This window comes from Zingiber officinale, chromosome 6B, assembly GCF_018446385.1.
Source record: "Zingiber officinale cultivar Zhangliang chromosome 6B, Zo_v1.1, whole genome shotgun sequence".
Lineage (NCBI taxonomy): Eukaryota > Viridiplantae > Streptophyta > Magnoliopsida > Zingiberales > Zingiberaceae > Zingiber > Zingiber officinale.
The window spans coordinates 95118843-95137535 of NC_055996.1; the positions used below are offsets into that span (position 1 = coordinate 95118843).

An 18693-nucleotide genomic window follows, 5' to 3' on the forward strand; every position below is an offset into this window, starting at 1 on the left:
AATTTAATTTAATTTTAATTTTAATTTTAATTTAATTTTACTTTAATTTATATTTTAATTTAATTTATATTTTATTTTAATTTTAATTTTAATTTTAATTTAATTTTAATTTTAATTTTAATTTTAATTTAATTTTAATTTAATTTATTTTTCATTTTAATTTTCTTAGTTATCTCACCCGATCTATGTTTTCAATCAGGGAATCCTATAATTTTGTGAGATGAATTAGATTCAATTTTGGAGTTTAATTTTAAACTTGTGTTAGATTCAGGTTTAGCTTTGGGTTCAACATATAGACGTTCTCTGGATAAACTTCTGGGCTATGGTGAGTCACTCGGACATCATTAAATTAACCATGCCTTCGAGGTTTTCCAAATAGTCCTATCCATTGGACTTAATACAAAACCTTGGTCTAACTAGTTAGGATTCATAAAGGGTAGCTTCGGTCAGTTCCAGTTAGCCAAATGCACCAGGTCGAAGTCATATCTTCCTAGACATGCATAGACTAAGCCTCCCTAACGTACTATCATCTAATATTTCACCAGTACCATTTTTCAAGTTAAACTTGAATCCTTTTTAACTAATCCTAATTACCCTGCCGGGTAGGTTAGTTTTGGAGGTGTCAGCTATTCTGGAGTCTCCCCCTGAATTAATTACCATTTTAATTTAACTTTGTTCTCAGTTTATGTCTATTTCTTTTATAATTATATTTCTCTTGATGATAGTTTACATTTTGTTGAGTTTTAATATGTTTAGATTTTAACCCTTTTGGTTCAGGTTTGTATTCTGGTTTATTTGATTTATTTGACTTTATATAATATATTTTATCTTTAGGGATGCAGTATTGATTAAGTCCTACTTGCGTGATTAAACACGCTTTCGGAACCCAAGCTTGTTTTGTTGGTTTGTGTTGGGTTATTAATGATTTAAAAGTTTTAGTTGAACTTGATTTGTAACCAAGTCCAATTTTGTTGTAACTTGCTTTTTTATTGTTTAAAATTAAATCTAAGTTCTTTGACCTCGTTGTGAATTTTTCTAATATTTCTTTTAAATTATTAATTTCTATTTTTAGTGATAAATTCTCCTCCTCAAGTGTTAGATCTTGAGATGGACTTGAGTTTTTGATGTGTTCCTTGAGGTCTTGATTTTCCTCGAGGAGTGACTTATTTTCATTTTCTATTTTTACTAATTTATTATTTAAGCAGGAAATAATTTTAAAAAATTTTCTGTTTAGATATCGATATACCTCTTCGGAACCTTCGGAACCTTCGGAAACGAGTATGGACTCGTGGCTTGATTCGGGTTCAGACCCGTCTTCCGATTCATCCTCCGATTCTTCTTCGCGGGCCATCAGCGTGAGGTAACTCTGGTTCTTTTGTTCTTCGGCTTCCGATTCATCCGAGGAAGTGTCGTCCCACGTCGCTTTGAGCGCCTTCTTTTTTATCAGCTTCGGTTTGTCGTTCTTCAGTTTCGGACACTCGTTCTTGTAGTGACCCTTTTTGTTACATCCGAAGCACGTCATGCTCCTTGATTCGGGGGAGTTGATTTTCTGAAGGTCTTTCTTGGTGAAGCCCCTCTTTCTCCTGGTGAACATTTTCCTTACCAAGTTCACCAGGTGCTCTTCATCTTCAGAGTCCTGATCAGAATCTGCTTCAGGCTCAGGCTTGTTCTTCTTTTCTTTAGAGGGACCTGCAAACAAAGCAATTCCTTTCTCGGCCCCGACGTTAGTTTGTTCGTGTAGTTCTAATTCACAAAACAACTCGTCTAATTTAAGTTTCGATAAATTCTTAGAAATTTTTATAGGCATCTACGATAGATGCCCACAAACTATTACGTGGAAATGCGTTTAATGCATACCTTATTAAGTCTCGGTTCTCTATTTGGTGGCTGATGGCGTGGAGCCCATTGAGGATGTCCTTGATCCTCGCATGAAGTTGACTTGCAGTTTCTCCTTCCTGCATTTTTATATTAAATATTTTATTTAATAATAAGTCTCGTTTTGTTACCTTAGCGTCGCTTGTTCCTTCGTGCAGCTTGATCAATTTGTCCCACAGTTCTTTGGCGTTCTTATGTGGTCCGACCCGGTTCAGTTCTTCTCTGGTCAATTCGCACTGTAGGGTGTTGATTGCCTTGTTTTCTGTTGACGCCTTCTTCTTTAGGTCTGACGTCTAATCTTCTGGGTCCAGTAGATTTCTGGAATTGTCTACTGGTATTTTATATGGTATGGTGATGCTCATCCACTGGTCGAAGTCCGTTTTGAGATAGACTTCCATTCTCTTCTTCCAATACGGGAAGTCATCCCCGTTGAAGAGGGGAGGATGCACTGTGCTGAATCCTTCAAGTTGAGACATTTTAATCCTGCACACAAGAAAAAAATAGACAAGAAAAAGTCCCAAGACTTGGTCTTGGATTAGCAGTGTGGGAAGAAAAAGATGATAGAAAGATCTAAATGAGTGTTGCACCAATTTGGATAACGAAAAAAAATCTTCCCAAAAAGGTAAGATTACCGGTTTGGAATTATGCGAGAGAAAAAAAATAAAAACCAAAAAAAAAAACTTAACACAAAGTTCACCCCCTGTTTGATTGGTGGTTGCACCAAATCAGAGCGGTACCTGCTCTGATACCACTTGTTGGATCGTAAGCGTTCGATAGAGGGGGGGTGAATATCGATTAAAACTTTCATCGAGTAAGCGCAGCGGAAAAGTAAAGACAAAGTAAGAAGGCAAGGCTAACACAGTTCGGTTTTACTTGGTTCGGAGCCTGTGTCAACTCCTACTCCAAGGCCCGCACTCGTCGAGTGCTTTCTTTGGGCAATCACTATCAATTCGAAAGATATTACAAACAAAGTACAGGAATTAATAGAATGAAAATACCGACAAACTGAAAAGAAGTAAACTGAAGACGGCGCTTTGTCGCAGTAGCCTCAAGGCGTCGCAGGAGCACAGTAGAGCAGAGAGTTCTGAGTTGTGTCTGAAGCTCCACCCCTGCCCCTTTTTTTATATGAAGCTCGGGGCGCCCCAGATCCCTTCCAGGCGCCCTGGTGAGATGTGGCAGGTCCAACCAGCGATCTCCACGTGGCGACGCACGATTGGGATAAAACTTACCTCCCGGGCGCCCGGACCACCTTTCTCCAGAAACCATCTTTCCTGCAAGACAAGTTTAGTCCGAGGCAAATAAATAGTATATATCCTGCAAAACAGAGTGTTAGCACAGTTCATTTGTTTGACATAAGAAGTATGACTTAGATTCCGTCTTTCCGAGATCGGAATCTAGTCACGATCTCGACTTAGATATCCGAAATGGATCTAAGCCGGATCGACGCCTAATGTTCCCTTACTGGAAACGCGTCCTCACAGTCACTCCCTTCCAGTGACTTACCTTCACTTACCTGTCAGACGTCCGGTCAGCCCTTCGACCCGTCTGGACTTCTCGCTAAGCGTCTGGTCAGCCCGTCGACTCGCTTGGACTTCTCGCCAGGTATCCGGTCAGCCCGTCGACCTAGTTGGACTTCTTGCCAGACATCCGGTCAGCCCGTCGACCTGTCTGGACTCCGTCTGCACACTCGGTCAGAGTGTTAGATCACAACAAACCTAACTTGACCCAATTTGTCATTCATCAAAACTCGAGTTAGACCATTAGTGCTAATCGCACCAACAGCGAGTGCATAGGTGATAACCTGAATGTCTTGATGTGGTACCATAGTCCCGGGGATCATGAAAAAAAATGATAAACTCAGTTAGTCTCATTCACTAGCCCTGGGGTGATCAGCCCGACCCTATCGAATTTTTCCACTGACCACCAGGGTAAATAGGGAAGTGCGCGCGGTGGGCTGCCCAAAAATCCAACATCTTTTGGTTGCGCGCCCTATTTGGAGGAAAAATTCCTACAAATATGCTATAACTAGGGATTGAACCATAAGTGCCTAGGTGACAACTTGAATGTCCTACCGCAGCACCATAACCCATGGGATAAAAAAAATGATAAACCAAGTTAGTCTCATTGACTAGCCCTGGGTGACCTGCATGGCCCCATAGATTTTTTCCACCAGCCACCAGGGTAAATCAGGAGAGCGCGCGGAGGGCAGTCCAAAAACTCAATATCCTTTAATTGCATGCTTCATTTGAAAGAAAATTTCCTATAAATACACCATAGCTAGAGATCGAACCATGAATACCTAGATAATAATCTAGATATTTTATCACGGTACCATAGACCGAAAACACCCTGCTACATATTTTAGCAATTACGGATAGTTGCTATAATAATATTTGTAAAAAGAGATATTTTAGATTTAACATATTCGGTAGAGTGCCATTTTGACTTTTTTAGAAAAAAGAAATGGACGTTCATTTGATAACGACTTATATAATTATATAATTTGGAGTACCCTTTTATTTTTTTTTGCCCATGTTTATATGACCTCTTTTAAAGGTTGTAGTTCTTCAATTTCTTTCAACTCAAGGCATATGGCAGTGATGCATGAATGGTATACATGTTGATAAAAGATGATTAGTCCATAGATGAATGACACACATGATCAATGTAACCTTTGTGATTGGAACAGCGCATGCATTCAATAATCAAGGTATATGTTGAAGATGGTTATTATCGACTTCATTCTAAGTGTGACACATGATAGGATGGATGAATGGTGCATTGTGTGATCGATATAGCTATCCTCAATGATTGGATGATGATGCACATCATGTGCGATTAGGATAATAAGGCAAATTAATGTCACCTTAATATAATTGACAATGCATGCTCATTGTCATGATGTGCAATTTTTATGGTGGGTAGTTTTTGCAATGTATATTTCTCTCCAACGACCTTAATTGTGAACTTGAGTGACATTATGGCACCCATTCCATGATGACTCATGGCCTTTTAACCGGACCTGTTCCTTATCCCTTGCGACATTGAAATTCTTTTTCTTTTCTTACATGAAGACGTGTTGGTTGCTAGAATGAAACCCTAACATGGTCTTGGTGAGTTGCAAGTTTGGCTATGAGCTCACGTCGTTAGAACTTTTTTGCTTCTTTAAGGAGTTTACTAAGTTATAGTTGAAATAGTTTGCAAAAGTTCTATAATTCTTTCAAAGACAATCCGGCATCAAATTTGATTGCAGAATCTTTTTCTACTTCTTAACTTAATCATATCCCATTTATTTCTTCTCTCCCGAAAACTTTCAATAGTGATCAAATGTCAAATAAACATAATGCCATAATCTCAATCACCACAAACAACTTTATGATATGCAAACTTCTGTCATTTCTAAAACTATAAAAGATTGACAAGTTCCAAACATGAGAAAAAAGAAAATTCCATATGATGTTTGCTTCGAAATTCCAACAAGTGTACACTTAGAGAGCAACTTTATGCTGATGCATTTATGGTTTTTGCTGCTCTGAGAATACAGGGAGCCTTGAAACAATTCAATTGCTATACAACTAAAAGCCATAACACTTGATATGATCTCAGATTTGCTGAAAAATAATCAAATCTTCAAGTGTTGATGTTGTCAACCTTGTAGCTTCCAAGCAATTGATTATATTTCAGAACCAATTTGCTCAGGAAGCTCTGAGAGAATTGCTTCAAGCGATGCGAAGATTTCAAAGCAAAGACGAACTCTAAATTGATGATTCCCTTTGAAAAATCCATCTCCAAATCTATCATTCAGTTCTTGGCTGCTGAGGATTGTTGCTGAAAGAAGTCATTTGCATGACATTTTGCAGCTGTTCGTCCCACACATTAGGCAGCTGCAAACAAACCAGGAAGATAAGTGCTGCAATGTAGTTTCTGAAAAGTTGGGAACTTGTAAATTAAGATTGTTGTTGTGTTCATCATGAGAAGCTTGAGATACATATCTTTTCTTTCAATATTTCATAAACATGATTTAGGTCATTTCCACCACTCACTGAATTGAGTTGAGAATTCATTGCTCGTCTAAAAGTATTTGCATTTGGAGTGCTGTTTAAGCTGGCAGACAAAGCAGATTGCATCAGTCCTTGTTGAGATGGATGCATTTGAGCATGGACCATATCAGGTGAGAAACCAATGGCAGACGAAGGCCCGCCGTGCGACTGAAGAAACTGTTGCAGAAACAGGATTGAAATTGAGAAAATTTACTTCCGACTTTAAGTTCATCAAATTTAAGTTGAAATCAATTTAAGCATCCAATTTCGACAACTTTTCAGTGTTGCTTACATCTTTTGAGAGAAGAGGGTCCATGTTGAAGTCCATCCTTGGATTCACAGTCGCAAGCTTCATTGAGAGAAACTATTGCATGCGAGAATAACACAAAAGGGATGAAACATTGAATTAATTTTGCATTCTTTTATTCCCTTTTGCCGTGTTTTTGTGGCAAACACAAGTTTGACAACATACCTCAACCTGCCTCTGCAGTGACTGAACATAGTTGATAATCTCATCGAGCATCACTGCCTTTCCAGTGACCTAAAGCCAGATGTTTAAGCAGTAAGATAACTTTCAAGGGTATGTTCATAAGTGTCAACATGGAGGTGTATAAGTAACCTACTTTGCTGCAGCCAGGAACAAGTTCTTGAAGAAACTTCATTCTCTGGCTAATTTTCTCCCTTCTCACCTGAACACAAAACAGTGCCAATCATCCATTTGTTTCAATCTGAGAAAGAGTGTGAAGGGCCTTACTCTTTCTGCAAGACTGTGGCTATTTGTTGCTTGACCGCGCCGCGCTCTAACATGAATGTAGTCCTCCTTTGCTGCTTCTTCTTGCTTACCATTAGGCTTTTGATTGGTGTCCACATTCTCCTTGATTCCAGTAGCCATGGTTGGGTCTCCCTTTGTTTGCTCATCCTCCAATTTCTACCACGTAGGTATTAAGCCAAGTAAATAAGAGTTTTAAGTAATAAAAAAAAAGGACAAAGACAAAACATAGAGCATGTACCTCACTGGATCTCTTCCTCTTCTTAGCAGCAAGGGCTTTGGAAGACGAAGCACCAGTACCTTCTTGCAAGGCGGCCTTGTCTTGCTCCACCATGGGGCTCCCTGGCAGCGAGCCATCCTCCTTGCCAGATTCTGACATGTTGATGTCAATCTTGGAGTAAGGGTTGAAAGATGAAAACCTGGCAGCTCTCTTGATGAAAGCTGCTGAATCAGAAGCGAAATGGTAGACATTCGGAGGCAGAAAGCTTGCTCCTGCGGACAGCGAGTCGGAGGAGGGATGATTCCAAGCCATGCCGAGATGAGGGGGCTGCTTGTTCACGGCAGGCAGGTCAGCTTCAGCCATGGAAGGGTTCCAGAGGCTCGCTGTGAAGGAGCCAGGCATGGATGGAGTGGAGGACCCTCTCGAGGGGTGCCTAAGTTGCCATTCTGAGGCAAATCCAGCATTGCCGAAGCCAACATGGTCCTCACTCTTCTGCTCTGAGCTGCATCTATCCATCTCTACTAACCAAAATTCACCCACTCAGAACCACGCTAACAGTGCTGCAACAAGATCAAATGCAAATAAACTGAACTTATTGAACAGGAAAGGGTGCCTGGTAAAAACCATGCCAAGTTGAATTCAAAGAGAAGAAGAAGAAGAAGAAGAAGAAGAAGATGGTAAGATCAAAATTGAAGGAGGAGTTGAACAAGGATCCAATGTGTTAGCTGGAGCCAGAGTCGAGTTGAAAAGACAAGGGAAAGGCAAAGCAGTCTCGAGTTAACAAATGGTTTACGTGCATCGGGTGAAGAGAATAATATGAGTGCAGCAGGAAACGACCAAGGCATGAAATCAATGGCGAGTAGACCAGTCACAAAGTAACTAAAACCAGATAGCTGAGGATAAGGCAAAGGGCCAGTCACCCAACCAAGATTCTCTTCCAACTTTGAAGCCATGAGATTGGAAAGAATCTATTCTCGCTGTCCTCAACTACTGATCAACAAGAAAGCATGCAGCTGTAACCAAATTTTACTTGAAAAGCACATATTTTGAACCATCAAAATCCTTAGTGATCAATCATTTCTAAATAGGGCTTTTTCTGTTTTTTTCTTCAAATTAAATGAGCTAGAGAGTTTCATTCATCTAAATTTGAGTGGTTGAAATCAATATTTGAATTTGTATGAAAAAGGTTTAACTTACTCATTGTCATAGGTTCACATGCAATATGACATAGGGACAATATTTTCTAAGCAAATCAAACTCCCATGGGATGACATGCAACACCAATGTTGTCTTCTCTATATCTTCCTAATTCCAATGACCATAATGCGACGATGACATCCCTAGCCTTTGCGTGAAAGCTTAGTTGTCCTTGTCGTTTGTTGATGATAGTCGTTGAGTGGCGATAGCTCCATGGTCTCCTAAAACCCAAAGCTACTTTTTAGTGGATTTGACATCTACATTCTTGAATCCATTTTACATGTTCGGCAGCCAATACCTGGACATCGCAAGCAAATCAGGTGATCGGCCGGTATAACCTTCTAACTAGATGTGCTAGTTATCATAGTTGGAGAAGTCATTGTAATGTTTTAGTATAGGAATTAGGAGGCAGCGAAGGAAGACATTGGTGGCCGATGAAAAACTTCTTTAGAAGTGAAACAGTCATCCTATAATTAATCAGCTAAATTGGATGCTAATTAAAAAAAAGTTAAAAGTGCTTATTATTATTTCAGAAAAATATTTTTATTTTTATTTTTATTTTTATTTTTATTCTAAAATGGAACGTCATGTTATATATTAAAAAAATAATTACTCTGGTAATATTGAATCTGGGGGGTGAATGTTGGATTCCATAAAAAAAATTTATCGATGGTCTAAGTAAATTGAAAAAAATATACATATGAAGATTTATTACGGAAATTTCCAATGGATTTAGGGTTATTAAAATGAGAGAGAAAGAGTTTGATTGGTCAACTGACCACCAGTTCACCACGATGAATGCCAATAAAAGAATAAATATAAAAGCAACTCTGACATGCTCTTATTAATTTATTTTTGGCCAACTTTTGTATTGATTACTTACTTTGATTCTTTACTTGGCATACTACAAACTTTGTGTTAGCAGTCTGACAGTTGCCAACCATTGCAGTTTATAATATTCAGAGGTTGCCAATTATTTGGCTTAACATATTATTTCTTTGGTTAAATTAGATACTTTTATAATAAGCCATGGTAGAACGCATAGCAAGCTGTACAAGTTGAAAAGGTTTAAATACTTTTTTCCTACTACTACTACTACTACTACTAAATGAATAAATCTATATATTTTTTGTTTTAAAAAATAAAAAAAACTCATGGCTTCAAGGGATAGGATCTTGTAGACCGTGTTTAGAACCACACACACAATATATATATATATATATAAATGAAAATGCTAAAGTGAGAGATTGGGGTAAAATGAAATCAGGCCAATGTTCAAATTTCGAAAGGCACTTGACGAGAAGCAATACAACAACTCTAAGATAAAATGAAGTAATTTTCCCTATATATAATGTTGATAATGAAGTGTCAAAATAGATTGATTAACTTGGACACAACATGGAATTGGTTAACTTATTTACATGCTGGATAGGGTCAAACCGAATACGACATGGTTTATCATAGATCATGTGTTAGTGCTTGTGCCGTCGGTGATTAGGCTCGATCATGGGCGTTGACGTTTGGACAAATTAAATATTCTAAGTTAGGATCATTTTTTTGTATAATTGTGAAGAAACTTAACTGAAATACATATGAAAACTTAGCATGGACAAAGTTGCTGATGACTTAAGGTCTATTGACTATTGATAATAGAATTCACACATATTATTAATGAAAGCATATAGTATATATAAATATCATTACAAGTGAAAATAGAAAAATACATAAATTAGAAAAATAATAAATATTTCCTAATAATAATTATTTTCTAATAACTAGGTAACAAATAACTATTTTCTAATAATAATTATTCCCTAATAACTAGGAAATAAATAACTATTTACTTATAATAATTATTTTCTAATACGCCCTCTCAAAATGGTATCTCAGAAATGACATCAATCTTATTACAAATAGCCGAGGTCGAGAAAGCGACTTGGTAAGTGCATTAGCCAACTAATCCTCAGCAGAAATATGAGTAACTAGCAGTTCGGAGGCCCAAATTATCAGTGAAAATCACAACAGACGTGGTAACCTGAAGAAACAAATCTGTCAAAAGTGACTTAATCCACTGAATCTCAGATGTCACAGAGGCAATGACTTGATATTCAGCCTCAGTCGAAGAGCACGCAATCGTAAGTTGTTTGGAAGATGAATCATGAGTATTTGTGAGAGATAGCCGGCGAGTGATGTCATCAGCGACAACCATTGTAGAAGGCGGCCGATGGGTATTCTTTTAGAGCAAAATCCACCAATGCGATCAACGAAACGATGATTTGTTGAACTTTGCCTTTGATGAAAGAAGACAAAAACTAAAAGGAGACGAGGTCAGTGACGGATCCAGGAATTCAAATATGAAGGGGCAGATCACGATAAACAAGAGACGATATCCTCCATCTCCACTGGTGGAACCCCATAATACTAAGGGCTCCACTGTCGGTAAGGAGGGGCGACCGCCGATGCCGCCCCCCCCCCCCCCCCCCACTGGATCCGTCCCTGGACGAGGTGTTGTTGTTTGAAGGCTGGAATCTGACTTGTCATCGGAATAAGAGAAGCAGAGAGAGAAGGCTGCATTTTGGTGGCTGCATATGCTGGAGCAAATGTAGAAAATATGTTATTGAACAAAACTTGAAAAAAAAAACTTGTTATTTGACCTATCAGAAAATGGCTAAAACAATACTCATGAAGAAAATACTGTTATAATGCGGCGGCTGCTTAAAAAAATAAACAAACAAAGGAGAGAAGGAAGGGAAGGATGAAATTTGATGTCTTTAAACTTAAGAAAAAGATAATAATATTGCTCTTACTATGAAAAAAAAAACAAGAAGAGAAAGAGAAAAGAGGAGGAATTGAACCTCGCTATTAATGGACTTTTTGAAAGAAGAAAACAAAATTATTATACGATGTAAAAGAGAAAGTCAGAAAAGAGAATTTTTTTTAGGACAAAAAAATATAAGAAAGGAAAATAGGGGAGAAAGAAGATTCTAAGAAAGCTAAAGAGATCATAGAAGCGGCCGGACAGAAAGCCAAGAAAAGGCGACATCGATGAAGAAGGTGTCACAGGATGGACTTGAACCCGTGAAGGAGAAAGCGAAGGAAATGGTGAAGTCGCTAAATTTGTAAGGAAAGGGGGGCTGGTGATACAAGGATGTCGACGGAGGGACAGCAAGAACCTTTTTTTTTTTTTTGACGACGATAAGGTCGATGGGGAGCCGCCTTTGGACGACGACACCTCCTCTGGCCGCAGTAATAAGTGAACAATAGAAAAGACGCGACTGCGGCGAATCTCGTTGGCATCGGTGGCAGAGAAAGGAGAAGAAAGCTAAGGTTTTTTTTTTTTTAACCGTGAGAAAAGGAAACACAGAAGAGAGGAGAAAAAGAAAGAATTTTTTTTTAAAAAAAATTGTTATTAAACTTATCTTCTGATACCATATTGACAATATAATTCACACATATTATTAATGATAGCAGTATATATAAATATTGAAAATAGAAAAATACATAAATTAGAAAAACAATAAATATTTTCTAATAATAAATATTTTCTAATAACTAAGAAACAAATAACTATTTTTTAATAATAATTATTTCCTAATAAATAGGAAATAAATAACTATTTACTTATAATAATTATTTCCTAATATTGACAATCATAGGAGGATGATTTGAGACATTTGAGGTCCTGTTTGACGAGGAACATTGAGGTGTAGATGAGTTGAAAAAGATAAATTTTGTAGGTCAAGTGTGAACAATTTAAGGGATAAGTAACGTTATAAAGAGATTGAGTTAAAAGTTGATAGTCTCGTACTTGAAAGAGAGTAGTTTTTAATATAGGTGAAAACTCAACTATTAGGATGATTGCAACGGACGATCCGATCCAATCAAATCAATAGACAAATAAATAAAAAAAAGCCTAAAACTCCGTAGAGTCGAGTTACTTTAGCTATCAATTTTATTGGGAAGGTTCTAACTTAAATTATATACTTTCTCCTCCTTCCATTATATATCAAAAATATTAAATAGGCAATTCACTTGATCATCTCACAGAGAATAATAAAAAAAATTGCAAGAATTAGAAGAAAAAAATGTGATAAAACAAGTAGATTGATTTTTTAAAACATGCATGTAAATAAATAATATCATTCTTTTTTTTTTTAAATACCCATGCATCCTTTCTCTCTTTAAATAAGATATCCTCATAATAAAGTTTCGATTATGCATGTTTAAATACATGAAAGAAAGTCAAACAAATCAATATGAGTCAATGAAGATGTAAAAACTCTCCTAACTAGGTTAAATAAGTGTTTTGGGTCAATAGAGACGGGTGAGATCCTCTAATCCGTAATTTATAGATCAGGAGATGATTCATTGCATGAGTACCTTTGATTTAGATAAACTTTACTTATAAATAGATTGAGTCCATCTAAATTAAGGGTCTAAAAAAGTGGACCATCCTTTGATCCGTAAATTACGGACCAGAGGATCCGTGCACCAATAGAGAATGCTTGATAAATTGGTCAATTAATAGATTTTTTTTTTTGATGGGCTTAAGAATAGGAGAATTAGCTAACAATGTTTGGAAACCTCTATGAAATTATAGAAATATTTAAAAGTACCAAATTTAGAGGCCATGTGCATTTTAATACCATAAAATAGGAAAAGTCTTTTTTTTCATAAATCTCCTAAGTTTGAATTGATTTTATGTATTTTATAAATATGCTAAAAAAAATATTAATATTTTAAGCATTTTCATCAACTAACCGCTCATCTACACATAATCAGTACTAAAAATTTTTCAAACAAATGTAAATGAGCAAAAATATCCTAAATTTAAAATTGTCAACTCAATGAGGTTGTAAGATAAAATTTTCACTTTTATTTACATTTAAGAGTAATAAATGTATATCACTAAATATTAAGTGTGTTTCAAATATCTTGAATTGTACTCAAATTGTATCTATATAATATTGAAACACATGTACATGATAAAATACAATGTCAATTGATAAAAAAAAAAAAACATATGAAACATGGAAAACATGATTTTGTGCAAATATTTATTAAGTGTTAAGTGTATCAAGAATGCAAGTTATCTTACAATTTAGCATGTATATCACTCAAACATCAACTGTATCATACAAAACATAAAAGTAAGCATGATTGATGATAATTAAGCATGATAATCCAAAAAATACATAAAATTGCTATTAAATAGAATCTTAAAACATTAAAAATAGTTTACATAGAGAGACTTAATTAGTTGGCTACACCAACCCGAGGGAGGAAACAACAATCACTCCCTTATCCAAAACTCATATAATAGGATGAAGCATTTTTCACCCAAATAGGCTAGAGAAATTGAGACTATTAGGTGTTGTAAATCCACTTCTCAATTAGTGTTTTAGTTTTAGTTCCTCTAATGGCACCCCTATGCATGAAAGATTCATAAGATGCATCATTTGGTCGACTTCTAGATATCAATTATGTATCAATCATTTATTTTAATTTTGATTTGAATTCTAACTCAGCCTTGTTATAAATTACTTTTTTGGCTTTAGAATCACATTAAAGTACTTAGAGCCATGGGTGAACCTTTATGAGATTGTTCTCATCTCATCAAATTGAGATTTTAAAATTTCATTCTCATTCTTAAGTAGTGCAACCCTAAATTGATCAAAAACATATTCACAAAATGTATGAAAGAAATTTCCTTTCCTATGTGTCTTGGTCTTATCCTTAAATTTTGTTAGTTGTTTAGGAAATTAATTAATGTATTAAATTTAGAAATTCATTATAAGATTATTTACCTCATAATGGCTTTCTTTATGACTCTTCTCTATATTGATTATTGCAATGAGATCATGATGTTTGGAAGTAACTTCACCACTAGGAAAGGCTGATTATTCAATATCCAAGTAGGAGAATAATTTATTATATTATCATTGGCCATGTTCTCTACAAGTTTTTAATATACTCTATAAATTCTATCATCTCAACATGTGGTTCTTTGAACTTATGGACTTCTTGTGATTATGAGGATCTTTTATAAAGTTATATCAATTTCTCTAAAGTACCTTTACATCTATGTAATTTCTAATCTCACTTAATTTTTTCTCTAGGAAAGTCACAATGTTAGTTGTTTAATGTTCTTGCACTTACCATAAATTTCTCTCTTTTTGCTCACTTGTCCATTTGCCTCTTCCAACAATAATTCCATTTGAATACCCTCACTCTTCGAATCCTGAGGATTTTCCCAAATGAAGTATATTTCACAATATAGAGGTGGATGTAATTTATAACATCCTTCTTGGTAGTTAGTTGTTATTACAAGATGTAAAGTCTTTAATATGAGAATTTACTCCATGCATTGACAATTTTAGGATCCAAAAGATGTGAATAGTTGATTGTCTATTTTTTTTCTTACAATCACAATGCTAATAAGAAATGTAACATAGTTTAAAATTTTAAATTCTGATATCTATAACTTTGTTGCGTTTGATGCAACACCCTGGATTAAAATCACTAATATGCATCTTAACAAAAGGCAATAAAGCAAGTCTTTACCATCCATCCTAAAGATGATAGGTAATAAAACTTCACAAGGATGAAATTTTAACTTAATTGGTGATCCTTTGAAATAAACAATGATAGAGGAATAATTAAGATAGTTTCATGCAATTTATTTACCAAAAGGGTTGACAAAATTTGCCTTTAAATGAGACATAACGATCATTTTCTTTTGTTGGTTGGTTGACAAACAAAAAACTTTGTTCAACCAAAATAATCTATCTACCAAATGTGGTGGGTTGAACTAACTTACATTTGCAAGTTAGGTTTTCTAGATTACAGTAATTTTTTATCAACCAACTATAAAATTTTAGTTTTTCAATCCTTGGCTACTGATAGGAGGTTGCCTGAATCCTTCGTAAGTCAACTTAGGTTGTAACAATAAATTTTCTATGTTTACTTCTAAGTATGCATAAGTTATACTTTAAATTTTTCCAATAGCAGAATTTGTTAAAAGACCGTCTACCTCTAGAACTGATCAGATGAAGTCCGAACACCTGAATTATCAAAAAAAAATTATGATTTTCACTCAATCTAAAAGTTAAAATCTCTCGTCTATCAAAATGAAACCCAAAATATCACTATAAATAACAGCGAATAACGACTGAATTTTCCATCGCAATTCTGTAAGTAATTGGGATTACTGATGGAATAACGACGGAATTTGTGTTATCGGAAGTAATTACGTCGAAAATGTAATTTACCGATGGAAATGATATTCAGTCAGTTTTCACCACGGAAATTTATATTCAGCCAGTCGACCTCAAGCAAGCCCGCGACGATCGACCACAAGGGCCTGAGACCAGCTCGCGTGCGCATGAAACTTTACGGGAAGAGATGAGGGAGGAGGAGAGGAGCATACTCCAAGTCGCTCATTTGCCGATCACTGAGAACGGGAGAGGAGAGGGTTGCGGATCACCGAGAACGCGAGATAGGTTCATCGGGAGAGGAGTGCCGAGAGAGGTTTGTGGGGAGAGGAGTTCACGTGCCCTAATTTCTATTTGGGCTTTCTAACGGAATTTGACTTCCGTCGGTAATTACCGACTAAATGTCAAATTCAGTCAGCAATTTCGACGGAATTCAAATTCCATAGGAAAACCCTGAAACCCTAAACCCGTAAGCCTGTAATCACACCCGCGTTTAAGATTTGACTAAAATTAATATTCAGTCAAGAATTCCATCGTTATTTACTATTATTTTTGTAGTGTATATTAATCGATTTGATTCTCTTCAAATTTGATTTATCACCAAAGTAGATTTGATTCTCCTCAAATTTGATTTATCACCAAAGTAGATGCTCACTGTTCTGCACTCAATCTATTAATTAGTTCATCATCAAACTTGCTTCACCAGTACCTTATAAAATCTTTTGATGAGGAGCATAAGAATATCTTACTTATTCTTTGTAAACATATTACTACTAAAAGGTCTATTACCTTAAATATATTATCAAATATATATTAAAATAATATGATCAAATATGATCACAAAGAAGGAAATAATTTTTTAAACATTGCATATTTATATTTTTGTTTATTATAATTACAAAACTAACATGTTTAACCAATAACAACAATATAATATAAAGCAAATCTATTTTTATGAATTCAAGTTACTATATAAATTCTTTCCTACTAAGAAATATATTTTTTCACTATTCTTTTTTTTTTTAAAAAATATTATTATATAAAAATTTAAACTCACTTGATTTATTATAATCTTTACCAGATTTTAAGTTTTAAAAATTACTACCACAACAAGTGAGTTTTAACTTGCAACTGGTCTAATTTATTTTAAATGTGTAGATGATAAATTCTAATGAATATAAGACATTTATGGCATAATATTTTAGATAGAACATATTTTAATGTTATTTTAATACTTTAAAAAAAATTACCAGTTGATCCATATTTTTAAAAAGTGCATTTAATTTTTTGATTAGATTCTTTGACAATTTTTTTTAATTGACACTAATTATTCAATTTACGTCGATTAATCTTTGGAGTGATTTACTTGATTCCAATCACCATGATAAATAGAAAAATACTTGTTGAGTTCTGTGTTTTTAATTCAAACTATTTCTTGTTTTTTGTTATTGTTCTAGTAATACATATGTGTATGCATTTAATCACACATTGCTAAGCTAAGAAGGTTGGAAGACCTTATATATGGAGTCCTTCCATCCTTGCTTAGCAAAGTTAAGGGGATCTATACGCACGTGCGGACCGAGCCCAAATCACCCTTTCGGGGGGTTCGAGCCGGAAATCCATAAACCGGGCGCGACGCACCCGATCATCGTGCGTAGGGGGGGTGCAAATCCCTAGCTCGTGGGTCTCACGCTTGTAGGCCTACTCGAGGCCAACTGGTTGAAGTGAATAAATGCTTGTCAGTCGGCCTCGAGCAGGCCTGCCAGTCTTTGGTTCTGTCCCGCGTGTGAGCGAACCGACGCTTTACTACTTCGAAGTAAATGTTGCACCTCTGTTCCTCGTTCGGTAGCTCTCGAGCAGTCTGTCTACTTTTCTCCTTCTTCCCTCTCTGTGTGTGCGACGTTCGTCTTGGAGTGCACCTACGGACAACGCGAGTGATTGTCGGATCTTGGGAGAATTTTGCCGGAGAGCCTCTGCACCGTGGACGACAATAAATTCTCTAAAGACAGTCAACACGTGTGCCGACGCTTCAACCAGTAGATAACAATTTCTGAATCTTACTCTTTTATTTATCTGTTCATTGCATGCTTACTATTTTAGTGCAAATATATTATCATGTTAGTGCTCTCCTACAACAATAGTACTCGTAACGGACAACCTATGAATCTAATGTTCTTAGGTCAAATGTTCATTGAGAAAATTTTATTTATTAATTCGTCAAATTGATTGTTTAAATATATAGTAAATTAAGAAATCACCCTACTGTCGTTTCTGTACTATTACCTCTAGGATTAATTCCACACATGGGAAGCTAAACCTATAATTTATAATCCAATGGATTTAGAATAATTGAAGACAACCTTTCTCCCTTGCCATTATTGGCCAGCATAGAGAATTGAGCTTTCTTTGTCAAAATCAATTAATTAATCAAATCATTACATGCTAAACTTTAAAAAAGTGTTGTCGTGTACTCTTTTCAAAAACAAGCTTTATTAAAATTGTCACAAACCCTAAATTTTATGTTTTCTAAAAATAAATATTGAAAGTATCATCAGCTACTCTTCTAACTTATATTGATAGTAAAATTTAACTTTTGTCCTAAAATCTTTTCCATAGGAATTTGAACAAATTCATTCAAAAATTTGAATAAAAAAATTAATATTTCTTTACAATCATATACATATGAACATTATAATCCACAAGGCATATTGTCTAAAGACACTAGTTAAAATAAAACCAAAAAACACAAGTACTATAGAAAGTAGTTCTTAATATTTTCCCTATATTATTCCCATTTTAAAAATAAAGTACTTTCTAAGTTTCTCTATATTCCTACTTACTCATAGTGAAGATTTTTATTAAATGAGTTAATGTACTATTTAATAAATGGAAATAAATTCCTTGGATTCTTTATTGGGCATTAAGAGTACAAGACACATTGTTGTCCTCAAAAAATTTAGGTGATTATTTTAAAACTAAACTTTTATCTCAAAGGGGCCTACATATTAAAAGCTTGGGAAAGTATGTGTATAATCTTTTGTCGCTATCTCTTTTATAACATGCTTTGGAAGAGGATTAGTTGGCATTGCACTCTTTTAGGGAAAAGCTGAAAGAAAGGAGGAAACAAAGTGGGTGGGGGATTCCAGATCTATCAACATATGATTTTAATTTTGCGCCAAGGGTATAAGAGATTATTTAATTTTTTAGAAGTGGCATATTATAATTTGTCAAACTTTAATTTTGTGATTTGTAGAGGTCCAAATGATCTTAAAAGATTCATAATTTTTTTTATCATGAATCATAAATATACACATGTTCATGATCATCTATAGTTCTAGAAATCATGAACTTAAATGACTTCTAATTATCACATGTCAA

At 35.2% G+C, this 18693-nt stretch overlaps 1 protein-coding gene across 2 annotated transcripts; it reads right to left on the reverse strand.

The window, feature by feature from the left end:
* Positions 1-5307: 5307 nt before the first annotated feature.
* Positions 5308-7829, reverse strand: LOC121993238 (transcription factor bHLH49-like). Of its 2 annotated transcripts, XM_042547952.1 has the most exons (8): positions 7497-7829; positions 6926-7422; positions 6670-6843; positions 6539-6604; positions 6388-6456; positions 6208-6279; positions 5919-6092; positions 5308-5759 (listed from the first exon to the last, which is right to left on the reverse strand). In XM_042547952.1, the coding sequence occupies exons 2-8, from the start codon at positions 7418-7420 to the stop codon at positions 5673-5675; spliced, it is 1137 nt and encodes a 378-aa protein (XP_042403886.1). In that variant the 5' UTR covers positions 7421-7422; positions 7497-7829; the 3' UTR covers positions 5308-5672. The 2 variants fall into 2 exon arrangements, with proteins under 2 accessions (XP_042403886.1, XP_042403885.1); XM_042547951.1 differs by having other exon boundaries at positions 6926-7828.
* Between the last annotated feature and the right edge of the window lie 10864 nt (positions 7830-18693).

Excerpts from the sequence above, each read along its gene's own strand:
- LOC121993238 (XM_042547952.1), bottom strand. The coding sequence starts at position 7,420 with ATGGATAGATGCAGCTCAGAGCAGAAGAGTGAGGACCATGTTGGCTTC. Across the intron at positions 6,093-6,207 it reads ACCCTCTTCTCTCAAAAGAT|TTTCTTCAGTCGCACGGCGG; the intron begins GTAAGCAACACT and ends TTTCTGCAACAG. Across the intron at positions 5,760-5,918 it reads TGAATTCTCAACTCAATTCA|CTGCCTAATGTGTGGGACGA; the intron begins GTGAGTGGTGGA and ends GTTTGTTTGCAG.